This window comes from Ranitomeya imitator, chromosome 6 (genome assembly GCF_032444005.1).
Source record: "Ranitomeya imitator isolate aRanImi1 chromosome 6, aRanImi1.pri, whole genome shotgun sequence".
In the NCBI taxonomy this organism is placed as follows: Eukaryota; Metazoa; Chordata; class Amphibia; order Anura; family Dendrobatidae; genus Ranitomeya; species Ranitomeya imitator.
Window position 1 is genome coordinate 574,176,963 of NC_091287.1, and position 12,956 is coordinate 574,189,918.

At 59.5% G+C, this 12,956-nt stretch overlaps 1 protein-coding gene across 4 annotated transcripts in view; it reads right to left on the bottom strand.

The window, feature by feature from the left end:
• NRBP2 (nuclear receptor binding protein 2) overlaps positions 1-12,102 on the bottom strand; it is a 226,668-nt gene extending 214,566 nt beyond the window's left edge. For 3 of the 4 annotated variants that reach the window (XR_011314155.1, XM_069732161.1, XM_069732163.1), the window contains exon 1: positions 11,921-12,102. Coding sequence is in view for 2 of the 4 variants with exons in the window: in XM_069732161.1 (XP_069588262.1) it covers positions 11,921-11,953 (33 nt within the window). In the remaining 2 variants the exon portion in view is untranslated. Of the gene's footprint in view, positions 1-11,628; positions 11,812-11,920 lie in introns of those variants that run through there. The other variant, XM_069732164.1, reaches the window with a different exon arrangement.
• Positions 12,103-12,956: the final 854 nt, after the last annotated feature.

Sequence of the window (12,956 nt, forward strand, 5' to 3'; positions counted from 1 at the left end):
ACTGCAGTCTATCCTCCATCTATAACCGCGGTCACCGGTCACACGTAGCTCGCTGCTCGGTCCAGTACTGCCGTCTATCCTCCATCTATAACCGCGGTCACCGGTCACACGTAGGTCGCGGCTCGGTCCGGTACTGCCGTCTATCCTCCATCTATAACCGCGGTCACCGGTCACACGTAGCTCGCTGCTCGGTCCAGTACTGCCGTCTATCCTCCATCTATAACCGCGGTCACCGGTCACACGTAGCTCGCTGCTCGGTCCGGTACTGCGGTCTATCCTCCATCTATAACCGCGGTCACCGGTCACACGTAGCTCGCTGCTCGGTCCAGTACTGCCGTCTATCCTCCATCTATAACCGCGGTCACCGGTCACACGTAGCTCGCTGCTCGGTCCGGTACTGCCGTCTATCCTCCATCTATAACCGCGGACACCGGTCACACGTAGCTCACTGCTCGGTCCGGTACTGCCGTCTATCCTCCATCTATAACCACGGACACCGGTCACACGTAGCTCGCTGCTCGGTCCGGTACTGCCGTCTATCCTCCATCTATAACCGCGGACACCGGTCACACGTAGCTCGCTGCTCGGTCCGGTACTGCCGTCTATCCTCCATCTATAACCGCGGACACCGGTCACATGTAGCTCGCTGCTCGGTCCGGTACTGCCGTCTATCCTTCATCTATAACCGCGGTCACCGGTGACACGTAGCTCGCTGCTCGGTCCGGTACTGCCGTCTATCCTCCATCTATAACCGCGGTCACCGGTCACACGTAGCTCGCTGCTCGGTCGGGTACTGCGGTCTATCCTCCATCTATAATCGCGGTCACCGGTCACACGTAGCTCGCTGCTCGGTCCGGTACTGCCGTCTATCCTCCATCTATAACCGCGGTCACACGTAGCTCGCTGCTCGGTCCGGTACTGCCGTCTATCCTCCATCTATAATCGCGGTCACCGGTCACACGTAGCTCGCTGCTCGGTCCGGTACTGCCGTCTATCCTCCATCTATAACCGTGGTCACACGTAGCTCGCTGCTCGGTCCGGTACTGCCGTCTATCCTCCATCTATAACCGCGGACACCGGTCACACGTAGCTCGCTGCTCGGTCCGGTACTGCCGTCTATCCTCCATCTATAACCGCGGACACCGGTCACACGTAGCTCGCTGCTCGGTCCGGTACTGCCGTCTATCCTCCATCTATAATCGCGGTCACCGGTCACACGTAGCTCGCTGCTCGGTCCGGTACTGCCGTCTATCCTCCATCTATAACCGCGGACACCGGTCACACGTAGCTCGCTGCTCGGTCCGGTACTGCCGTCTATCCTCCATCTATAACCGCGGACACCGGTCACACGTAGCTCGCTGCTCGGTCCGGTACTGCCGTCTATCCTCCATCTATAATCGCGGTCACCGGTCACACGTAGCTCGCTGCTCGGTCCGGTACTGCCGTCTATCCTCCATCTATAACCGCGGACACCGGTCACACGTAGCTCGCTGCTCGGTCCGGTACTGCCGTCTATCCTCCATCTATAACCGCGGTCACCGGTCACACGTAGCTCACTGCTCGGTCCAGTACTGCCGTCTATCCTCCATCTATAACCGCGGTCACCGGTCACACGTAGCTCGCTGCTCGGTCCGGTACTGCCGTCTATCCTCCATCTATAACCGCGGACACCGGTCACACGTAGCTCGCTGCTCGGTCCGGTACTGCCGTCTATCCTCCATCTATAACCGCGGACACCGGTCACACGTAGCTCGCTGCTCGGTCCGGTACTGCCGTCTATCCTCCATCTATAATCGCGGTCACCGGTCACACGTAGCTCGCTGCTCGGTCCGGTACTGCCGTCTATCCTCCATCTATAACCGCGGTCACCGGTGACACGTAGCTCGCTGCTCGGTCCGGTACTGCCGTCTATCCTCCATCTATAACCGCGGACACCGGTCACACGTAGCTCGCTGCTCGGTCCGGTACTGCCGTCTATCCTCCATCTATAACCGCGGTCACCGGTCACACGTAGCTCACTGTTCGGTCCAGTACTGCCGTCTATCCTCCATCTATAACCGCGGTCACCGGTCACACGTAGCTCGCTGCTCGGTCCGGTACTGCCGTCTATCCTCCATCTATAACCGCGGACACCGGTCACACGTAGCTCGCTGCTCGGTCCGGTACTGCCGTCTATCCTCCATCTATAACCGCGGACACCGGTCACACGTAGCTCGCTGCTCGGTCCGGTACTGCCATCTATCCTCCATCTATAATCGCGGTCACCGGTCACACGTAGCTCGCTGCTCGGTCCGGTACCGCCGTCTATCCTCCATCTATAACCGCGGACACCGGTCACACGTAGCTCGCTGCTCGGTCCGGTACTGCCGTCTATCCTCCATCTATAACCGCGGACACCGGTCGGTCACACGTAGCACGCTGCTCGGTCCGGTACTGCCGTCTATCCTCCATCTATGACCGCGGACACCGGTCACACGTAGCTCGCTGCTCGGTCCGGTACTGCCGTCTATCCTCCATCTATAATCGCGGTCACCGGTCACACGTAGCTCGCTGCTCGGTCCGGTACTGCCGTCTATCCTCCATCTATAACCGCGGACACCGGTCACACGTAGCTCGCTGCTCGGTCCGGTACTGCCGTCTATCCTCATCTATAACCGCGGACACCGGTCACACGTAGCTCGCTGCTCGGTCCGGTACTGCCGTCTATCCTCCATCTATAACCGCGGACACCGGTCACACGTAGCTCGCTGCTCGGTCCGGTACTGCCGTCTATCCTCCATCTATAACCGCAGTCACCGATCACACGTAGCTCGCTGTTCGGTCCAGTACTGCGTCTATCCTCCATCTATAACCGCGGACACCGGTCACACGTAGCTCGCTGCTCGGTCTGGTACTGCCGTCTATCCTCCATCTATAACCGCGGTCACCAGTCACACGTAGCTCGCTGCTCGGTCCGGTACTGCCGTCTATCCTCCATCTATAACCGCGGTCACCGGTCACACGTAGCTCGCTGCTCGGTCCGGTACTGCCGTCTATCCTCCATCTATAATCGCGGTCACACGTAGCTCGCTGCTCGGTCCAGTACTGCCGTCTATCCTCCATCTATAACCGCGGTCACCGGTCACACGTAGCTCGCTGCTCGGTCCGGTACTGCCGTCTATCCTCCATCTATAACCGCGGTCACCGGTCACACGTAGCTCGCTGCTCGGTCTGGTACTGCCGTCTATCCTCCATCTATAACCGCGGTCACACGTAGCTCGCTGCTCGGTCCGGTACTGCCGTCTATCCTCCATCTATAATCGCGGTCACCGGTCACACGTAGCTCGCTGCTCGGTCCAGTACTGCCGTCTATCCTCCATCTATAACCGCGGTCACCGGTCACACGTAGCTCACTGCTTGGTCCAGTACTGCCATCTATCCTCCATCTATAACCGCGGTCACCAGTCACACGTAGCTCGCTGCTCGGTCCGGTACTGCCGTCTATCCTCCATCTATAACCGCGGACACCGGTCACACGTAGCTCGCTGCTCGGTCCGGTACTGCCGTCTATCCTCCATCTATAACCGCGGTCACCGGTCACACGTAGCTCGCTGCTCGGTCCGGTACTGCCGTCTATCCTCCATCTATAACCGCGGTCACACGTAGCTCGCTGCTCGGTCCGGTACTGCCGTCTATCCTCCATCTATAACCGCGGACACCGGTCACACGTAGCTCGCTGCTCGGTCCGGTACTGCCGTCTATCCTCCATCTATAACCGCGGTCACCGGTCACACGTAGCTCGCTGCTCGGTCTGGTACTGCCGTCTATCCTCCATCTATAACCGCGGACACCGGTCACACGTAGCTCGCTGCTCGGTCCGGTACTGCGGTCTATCCTCCATCTATAACCGCGGTCACACGTAGCTCACTGCTCGGTCCGGTACTGCCGTCTATCCTCCATCTATAACCGCAATCACCGGTCACACGTAGCTCGCTGCTCGGTCCGGTACTGCCGTCTATCCTCCATCTATAACCGCGGTCACCAGTCACACGTAGCTCGCTGCTCGGTCCGGTACTGCCGTCTATCCTCCATCTATAACCGCGGTCACCGGTCACACGTAGCTCGCTGCTCGGTCCGGTACTGCCGTCTATCCTCCATCTATAACCGCGGTCACCAGTCACACGTAGCTCGCTGCTCGGTCCGGTACTGCCGTCTATCCTCCATCTATAACCGCGGACACCGGTCACACGTAGCTCACTGCTCGGTCCAGTACTGCCATCTATCCTCCATCTATAACCGCGGTCACCAGTCACACGTAGCTCGCTGCTCGGTCCGGTACTGCCGTCTATCCTCCATCTATAACCGCGGACACCGGTCACACGTAGCTCGCTGCTCGGTCCGGTACTGCCGTCTATCCTCCATCTATAACCGCGGTCACCGGTCACACGTAGCTCGCTGCTCGGTCCGGTACTGCCGTCTATCCTCCATCTATAACCGCGGTCACACGTAGCTCGCTGCTCGGTCCGGTACTGCCGTCTATCCTCCATCTATAACCGCGGACACCGGTCACACGTAGCTCGCGGCTCGGTCCGGTACTGCCGTCTATCCTCCATCTATAACCGCGGTCACCGGTCACACGTAGCTCGCTGCTCGGTCTGGTACTGCCGTCTATCCTCCATCTATAACCGCGGACACCGGTCACACGTAGCTCGCTGCTCGGTCCGGTACTGCGGTCTATCCTCCATCTATAACCGCGGTCACACGTAGCTCACTGCTCGGTCCGGTACTGCCGTCTATCCTCCATCTATAACCGCAGTCACCGGTCACACGTAGCTCGCTGCTCGGTCCGGTACTGCCGTCTATCCTCCATCTATAACCGCGGTCACCAGTCACACGTAGCTCGCTGCTCGGTCCGGTACTGCCGTCTATCCTCCATCTATAACCACGGTCACCGGTCACACGTAGCTCGCTGCTCGGTCCGGTACTGCCGTCTATCCTCCATCTATAACCGCGGTCACCAGTCACACGTAGCTCGCTGCTCGGTCCGGTACTGCCGTCTATCCTCCATCTATAACCGCGGTCACCGGTCACACGTAGCTCCCTGCTCGGTCCAGTACTGCCGTCTATCCTCCATCTATAACCGCGGACACCGGTCACACGTAGCTCGCCGCTCGGTCGGGTACTGCCGTCTATCCTCCATCTATAACCGCGGACACCGGTCACACGTAGCTCGCTGCTCGGTCCAGTACTGCCGTCTATCCTCCATCTATAACCGCGGACACCGGTCACACGTAGCTCGCTGCTCGGTCCAGTACTGCCGTCTATCCTCCATCTATAACCGCGGACACCGGTCACACGTAGCTCGCTGCTCGGTCCGGTACTGCCGTCTATCCTCCATCTATAACCGCGGTCACCAGTCACACGTAGCTCGCTGCTCGGTCCGGTACTGCCGTCTATCCTCCATCTATAACCGCGGTCACCGGTCACACGTAGCTCGCTGCTCGGTCTGGTACTGCCGTCTATCCTCCATCTATAACCGCGGACACCGGTCACACATAGCTCGCTGCTCGGTCCGGTACTGCAGTCTATCCTCCATCTATAACCGCCGTCACACGTAGCTCACTGCTCGGTCCGGTACTGCCGTCTATCCTCCATCTATAACCGCGGTCACCGGTCACACGTAGCTCGCTGCTCGGTCCGGTACTGCCGTCTATCCTCCATCTATAACCGCGGACACCGGTCACACATAGCTCGCTGCTCGGTCCGGTACTGCCGTCTATCCTCCATCTATAACCGCGGTCACACATAGCTCGCTGCTCGGTCCGGTACTGCCGTCTATCCTCCATCTATAACCGCGGTCACACATAGCTCGCTGCTCGGTTCGGTACTGCCGTCTATCCTCCATCTATAACCGCGGTCACACGTAGCTCGCTGCTCGGTCCGGTACTGCCATCTATAACCGCAGTCACCGGTCACACATAGCTCGCTGCTCGGTCCGGTACTGCCGTCTATCCTCCATCTATAACCGCGGACACCGGTCACACGTAGCTCGCTGCTCGGTCCGGTACTGCCGTCTATCCTCCATCTATAATCGCGGTCACCGGTCACACGTAGCTCGCTGCTCGGTCCGGTACTGCCGTCTATCCTCCATCTATAACCGCGGACACCGGTCACACGTAGCTCGCTGCTCGGTCCGGTACTGCCGTCTATCCTCCATCTATAACCGCGGACACCAGTCACACGTAGCTCGCTGCTCGGTCCGGTACTGCCGTCTATCCTCCATCTATAATCGCGGTCACCGGTCACACGTAGCTCGCTGCTCGGTCCGGTACTGCCGTCTATCCTCCATCTATAACCGCGGTCACCGGTCACACGTAGCTCACTGCTCGGTCCGGTACTGCCGTCTATCCTCCATCTATAACCGCGGTCACCGGTCACACGTAGCTCGCTGCTCGGTCTGGTACTGCCGTCTATCCTCCATCTATAACCGCGGACACCGGTCACACGTAGCTCGCTGCTCGGTCCGGTACTGCGGTCTATCCTCCATCTATAACCGCGGTCACACGTAGCTCACTGCTCGGTCCGGTACTGCCGTCTATCCTCCATCTATAACCGCAGTCACCGGTCACACGTAGCTCGCTGCTCGGTCCGGTACTGCCGTCTATCCTCCATCTATAACCGCGGTCACCAGTCACACGTAGCTCGCTGCTCGGTCCGGTACTGCCGTCTATCCTCCATCTATAACCGCGGTCACCGGTCACACGTAGCTCGCTGCTCGGTCCGGTACTGCCGTCTATCCTCCATCTATAACCGCGGTCACCGGTCACACGTAGCTCGCTGCTCGGTCCGGTACTGCCGTCTATCCTCCATCTATAACCGCAGTCACCGGTCACACGTAGCTCGCTGCTCGGTCCGGTACTGCCGTCTATCCTCCATCTATAACCACGGACAGCAGTCACACGTAGCTCACTGCTCGGTCCGGTACTGCCGTCTATCCTCCATCTATAACCGCAGTCACCGGTCACACGTAGCTCGCTGCTCGGTCCGGTACTGCCGTCTATCCTCCATCTATAACCGCGGACACCGGTCACACGTAGCTCGCTGCTCGGTCCGGTACTGCCGTCTATCCTCCATCTATAACCGCGGTCACCGGTCACACGTAGCTCGCTGCTCGGTCCGGTACTGCCGTCTATCCTCCATCTATAACCGCGGACACCGGTCACACGTAGCTCGCTGCTCGGTCCGGTACTGCCGTCTATCCTCCATCTATAACCGCGGACACCGGTCACACGTAGCTCGCTGCTCGGTCCGGTACTGCCGTCTATCCTCCATCTATAACCGCGGTCACCGGTCACACGTAGCTCGCTGCTCGGTCTGGTACTGCCGTCTATCCTCCATCTATAACCGCGGTCACCGGTGACACGTAGCTCACTGCTCGGTCCGGTACTGCCGTCTATCCTCCATCTATAACCGCGGTCACCGGTCACACGTAGCTCGCTGCTCGGTCTGGTACTGCCGTCTATCCTCCATCTATAACCGCAGTCACCGGTCACACGTAGCTCGCTGCTCGGTCCGGTACTGCCGTCTATCCTCCATCTATAACCGCGGTCACACGTAGCTCGCTGCTCGGTCTGGTACTGCCGTCTATCCTCCATCTATAACCGCAGTCACCGGTCACACGTAGCTCGCTGCTCGGTCCGGTACTGCCGTCTATCCTCCATCTATAACCGCGGTCACACGTAGCTCGCTGCTCGGTCTGGTACTGCCGTCTATCCTCCATCTATAACCACAGACACCGGTCACACGTAGCTCGCTGCTCGGTCTGGTACTGCCGTCTATCCTCCATCTATAACCGCAGTCACCGGTCACACGTAGCTCGCTGCTCGGTCCGGTACTGCCGTCTATCCTCCATCTATAACCGCGGTCACCGGTCACACGTAGCTCGCTGCTCGGTCCGGTACTGCCGTCTATCCTCCATCTATAACCACGGTCACCGGTCACACGTAGCTCGCTGCTCGGTCCGGTACTGCCGTCTATCCTCCATCTATAACCGCGGTCACCGGTCACACGTAGCTCACTGCTCGGTCTGGTACTGCCGTCTATCCTCCATCTATAACCGCAGTCACCGGTCACACGTAGCTCGCTGCTCGGTCCGGTACTGCCGTCTATCCTCCATCTATAACCGCGGTCACCGGTCACACGTAGCTCGCTGCTCGGTCCGGTACTGCCGTCTATCCTCCATCTATAACCACAGACACCGGTCACACGTAGCTCGCTGCTCGGTCTGGTACTGCCGTCTATCCTCCATCTATAACCGCGGTCACCGGTCACACGTAGCTCGCTGCTCGGTCCGGTACTGCCGTCTATCCTCCATCTATAACCGCGGTCACCGGTCACACGTAGCTCGCTGCTCGGTCCGGTACTGCCGTCTATCCTCCATCTATAACCACGGTCACCGGTCACACGTAGCTCGCTGCTCGGTCCGGTACTGCCGTCTATCCTACATCTATAACCGCGGTCACCGGTCACACGTAGCTCACTGCTCGGTCTGGTACTGCCGTCTATCCTCCATCTATAACCGCAGTCACCGGTCACACGTAGCTCGCTGCTCGGTCCGGTACTGCCGTCTATCCTCCATCTATAACCGCGGTCACCGGTCACACGTAGCTCACTGCTCGGTCTGGTACTGCCGTCTATCCTCCATCTATAACCGCAGTCACCGGTCACACGTAGCTCGCTGCTCGGTCCGGTACTGCCGTCTATCCTCCATCTATAACCGCGGTCACCGGTCACACGTAGCTCGCTGCTCGGTCCGGTACTGCCGTCTATCCTCCATCTATAACCACAGACACCGGTCACACGTAGCTCGCTGCTCGGTCTGGTACTGCCGTCTATCCTCCATCTATAACCGCAGTCACCGGTCACACGTAGCTCGCTGCTCGGTCCGGTACTGCCGTCTATCCTCCATCTATAACCGCGGTCACCGGTCACACGTAGCTCGCTGCTCGGTCCGGTACTGCCGTCTATCCTCCATCTATAACCACGGTCACCGGTCACACGTAGCTCGCTGCTCGGTCCGGTACTGCCGTCTATCCTCCATCTATAACCGCGGTCACCGGTCACACGTAGCTCGCTGCTCGGTCTGGTACTGCCGTCTATCCTCCATCTATAACCGCAGTCACCGGTCACACGTAGCTCGCTGCTCGGTCCGGTACTGCTGTCTATCCTCCATCTATAACCGCGGTCACCGGTCACACGTAGCTCACTGCTCGGTCTGGTACTGCCGTCTATCCTCCATCTATAACCGCAGTCACCGGTCACACGTAGCTCGCTGCTCGGTCCGGTACTGCCGTCTATCCTCCATCTATAACCGCGGTCACCGGTCACACGTAGCTCGCTGCTCGGTCCGGTACTGCCGTCTATCCTCCATCTATAACCGCGGTCACCGGTCACACGTAGCTCGCTGCTCGGTCCGGTACTGCCGTCTATCCTCCATCTATAACCGCGGACACCGGTCACACGTAGCTCGCTGCTCGGTCCGGTACTGCCGTCTATCCTCCATCTATAACCGCGGTCACCGGTCACACGTAGCTCGCTGCTCGGTCCGGTACTGCCGTCTATCCTCCATCTATAACCACAGACACCGGTCACACGTAGCTCGCTGCTCGGTCTGGTACTGCCGTCTATCCTCCATCTATAACCGCAGTCACCGGTCACACGTAGCTCGCTGCTCGGTCCGGTACTGCCGTCTATCCTCCATCTATAACCGCGGTCACCGGTCACACGTAGCTCGCTGCTCGGTCCGGTACTGCCGTCTATCCTCCATCTATAACCACGGTCACCGGTCACACGTAGCTCGCTGCTCGGTCCGGTACTGCCGTCTATCCTCCATCTATAACCGCGGTCACCGGTCACACGTAGCTCGCTGCTCGGTCCGGTACTGCCGTCTATCCTCCATCTATAACCGCAGTCACCGGTCACACGTAGCTCGCTGCTCGGTCCGGTACTGCCGTCTATCCTCCATCTATAACCGCAGTCACCGGTCACACGTAGCTCGCTGCTCGGTCCGGTACTGCCGTCTATCCTCCATCTATAACCGCGGACACCGGTCACACGTAGCTCGCTGCTCGGTCCGGTACTGCCGTCTATCCTCCATCTATAACCGCGGACACCGGTCACACGTAGCTCGCTGCTCGGTCCGGTACTGCCGTCTATCCTCCATCTATAACCGCAGTCACCGGTCACACGTAGCTCGCTGCTCCGTCCGGTACTGCCGTCTATCCTCCATCTATAACCGTGGTCACACGTAGCTCGCTGCTCGGTCCGGTACTGCCGTCTATCCTCCATCTATAACCGCGGTCACACGTAGCTCGCTGCTCGGTCCGGTACTGCCGTCTATCCTCCATCTATAACCGCGGTCACACGTAGCTCGCTGCTCGGTCCGGTACTGCCGTCTATCCTCCATCTATAACCGCGGTCACACGTAGCTCGCTGCTCGGTCCGGTACTGCCGTCTATCCTCCATCTATAACCGCGGTCACACGTAGCTCGCTGCTCGGTCCGGTACTGCCGTCTATCCTCCATCTATAACCGCGGTCACACGTAGCTCACTGCTCGGTCCGGTACTGCCGTCTATCCTCCATCTATAACCGCGGTCACCGGTCACACGTAGCTCGCTGCTCGGTCCGGTACTGCCGTCTATCCTCCATCTATAACCGCAGTCACCGGTCACACGTAGCTCGCTGCTCGGTCCGGTACTGCCGTCTATCCTCCATCTATAACCGCGGACACCGGTCACACGTAGCTCGCTGCTCGGTCCGGTACTGCCGTCTATCCTCCATCTATAACCGCGGTCACCGGTCACACGTAGCTCGCTGCTCGGTCCGGTACTGCCGTCTATCCTCCATCTATAACCGCAGTCACCGGTCACACGTAGCTCGCTGCTCGGTCCGGTACTGCCGTCTATCCTCCATCTATAACCGCAGTCACCGGTCACACGTAGCTCGCTGCTCCGTCCGGTACTGCCGTCTATCCTCCATCTATAACCGTGGTCACACGTAGCTCGCTGCTCGGTCCGGTACTGCCGTCTATCCTCCATCTATAACCGCGGTCACACGTAGCTCGCTGCTCGGTCCGGTACTGCCGTCTATCCTCCATCTATAACCGCGGTCACACGTAGCTCGCTGCTCGGTCCGGTACTGCCGTCTATCCTCCATCTATAACCGCGGTCACACGTAGCTCACTGCTCGGTCCGGTACTGCCGTCTATCCTCCATCTATAACCGCGGTCACACGTAGCTCACTGCTCGGTCCGGTACTGCCGTCTATCCTCCATCTATAACTGCGGACACCGGTCACACATAGCTCGCTGCTCGGTCCGGTACTGCCGTCTATCCTCCATCTATAACCGCGGTCACCGGTCACACGTAGCTCGCTGCTCGGTCCGGTACTGCCGTCTATCCTCCATCTATAACCGCGGACACTGGTCACACGTAGCTCGCTGCTCGGTCCGGTACTGCGGTCTATCCTCCATCTATAACCGCGGTCACACGTAGCTCGCTGCTCGGTCCGGTACTGCCGTCTATCCTCCATCTATAACCGCCAACAGATCGTCTGCAGCTAACACATCACTCCGCACAGGAGCTGCGTACCTGCCCCACTGAACTCTGCTCGGACACAGAAGGGGCCACTTGTTCTCGTCCTCGTCCTTAGAGATACCCCGCTGTTAACCCTTCACGTTCCTCCAGGGAGCGCGGTGCACCGGGAGGCCCTGGCTGTGTCGGTGTTATTAACCCTTTCCCCGTGGTGCGCAGCAGCTGTTACTCCAGGTGGCGGAGGCTGTGCTGTGCTGTGCCGGTCCCCGCGGGCAGTGGAGGGTTAATGAGGACAGCTGGCAGTGCCCTGGGCAGAGGCGGTGTTAACCCTTCCCGCGCTGCAGCTTACCTCAGCCTGTGCAGATGCCATGTGCAGCGCCATCCTGTGGCGAGGCGTCCAGATGTGGGAGAGCAGGATAATGGCCGCACGTCTCCAGAGGACGAGCTGCAGCCTGCACGGTGTCCGAGCCCAGCCTGCCGTGAGCCGTCACCCTACCGTCAGTCACCCTCCCAGGATCCGGGCAGCAGCTCGGCTTGTGGTGGAGGCTGCAGCGCCCTCTATTGGAGCCAGTCATGTCCTGCAGCTCTTTCTATCGCCTCACACAATCCGGGGGCCAAGAACTGGAGCAAAGAGAAACCTCCGTCGTCCTGACCGCTGCGCCGATCCAAGCTCACCTCAGCGGCTCCTGTCACACCGTATGGTGCCGGTGTGGACGGGGTCCGCACTGCCGTGTGACCCTAAGGACCCACTGAAACCGCTAACCATCTGACATCACAGACCGACCGACACCGCACACTGACAGCACTGACCGACCGACACCGCACACTGACAGCACCGACCGACACCGCGCACTGACAGCACCAGCCGACACCGCGCACTGACAGCACTGACCGAACGACACCACAGACTGACAGCACTGACCGAACGACACCACAGCCTGACAGCACTGACCAAACGACACCACAGACTGACAGCACTGACCGACCGACACCGCACACTGACAGCACTGACCAAACGACACCACAGACTGACAGCACCGACCGACACCGCGCACTGACAGCACCAGCCGACACCGCGCACTGACAGCACTGACCGAACGACACCACAGACTGACAGCACTGACTGAACGACACCACAGCCTGACAGCACTGACCAAACGACACCACAGACTGACAGCACTGACCAAACGACACCACAGACTGACAGCACTGACCAAACGACACCACAGACTGACAGCACTGACCGAACGACACCACAGACTGACAGCACTGACCGAACGACACCACAGACTGACAGCACTGACCGACCTCACACACTGACAGCACTGACCGACCGACACCGCACACTGACAGCACCGACCGACACCGCACACTGACAGCACTGA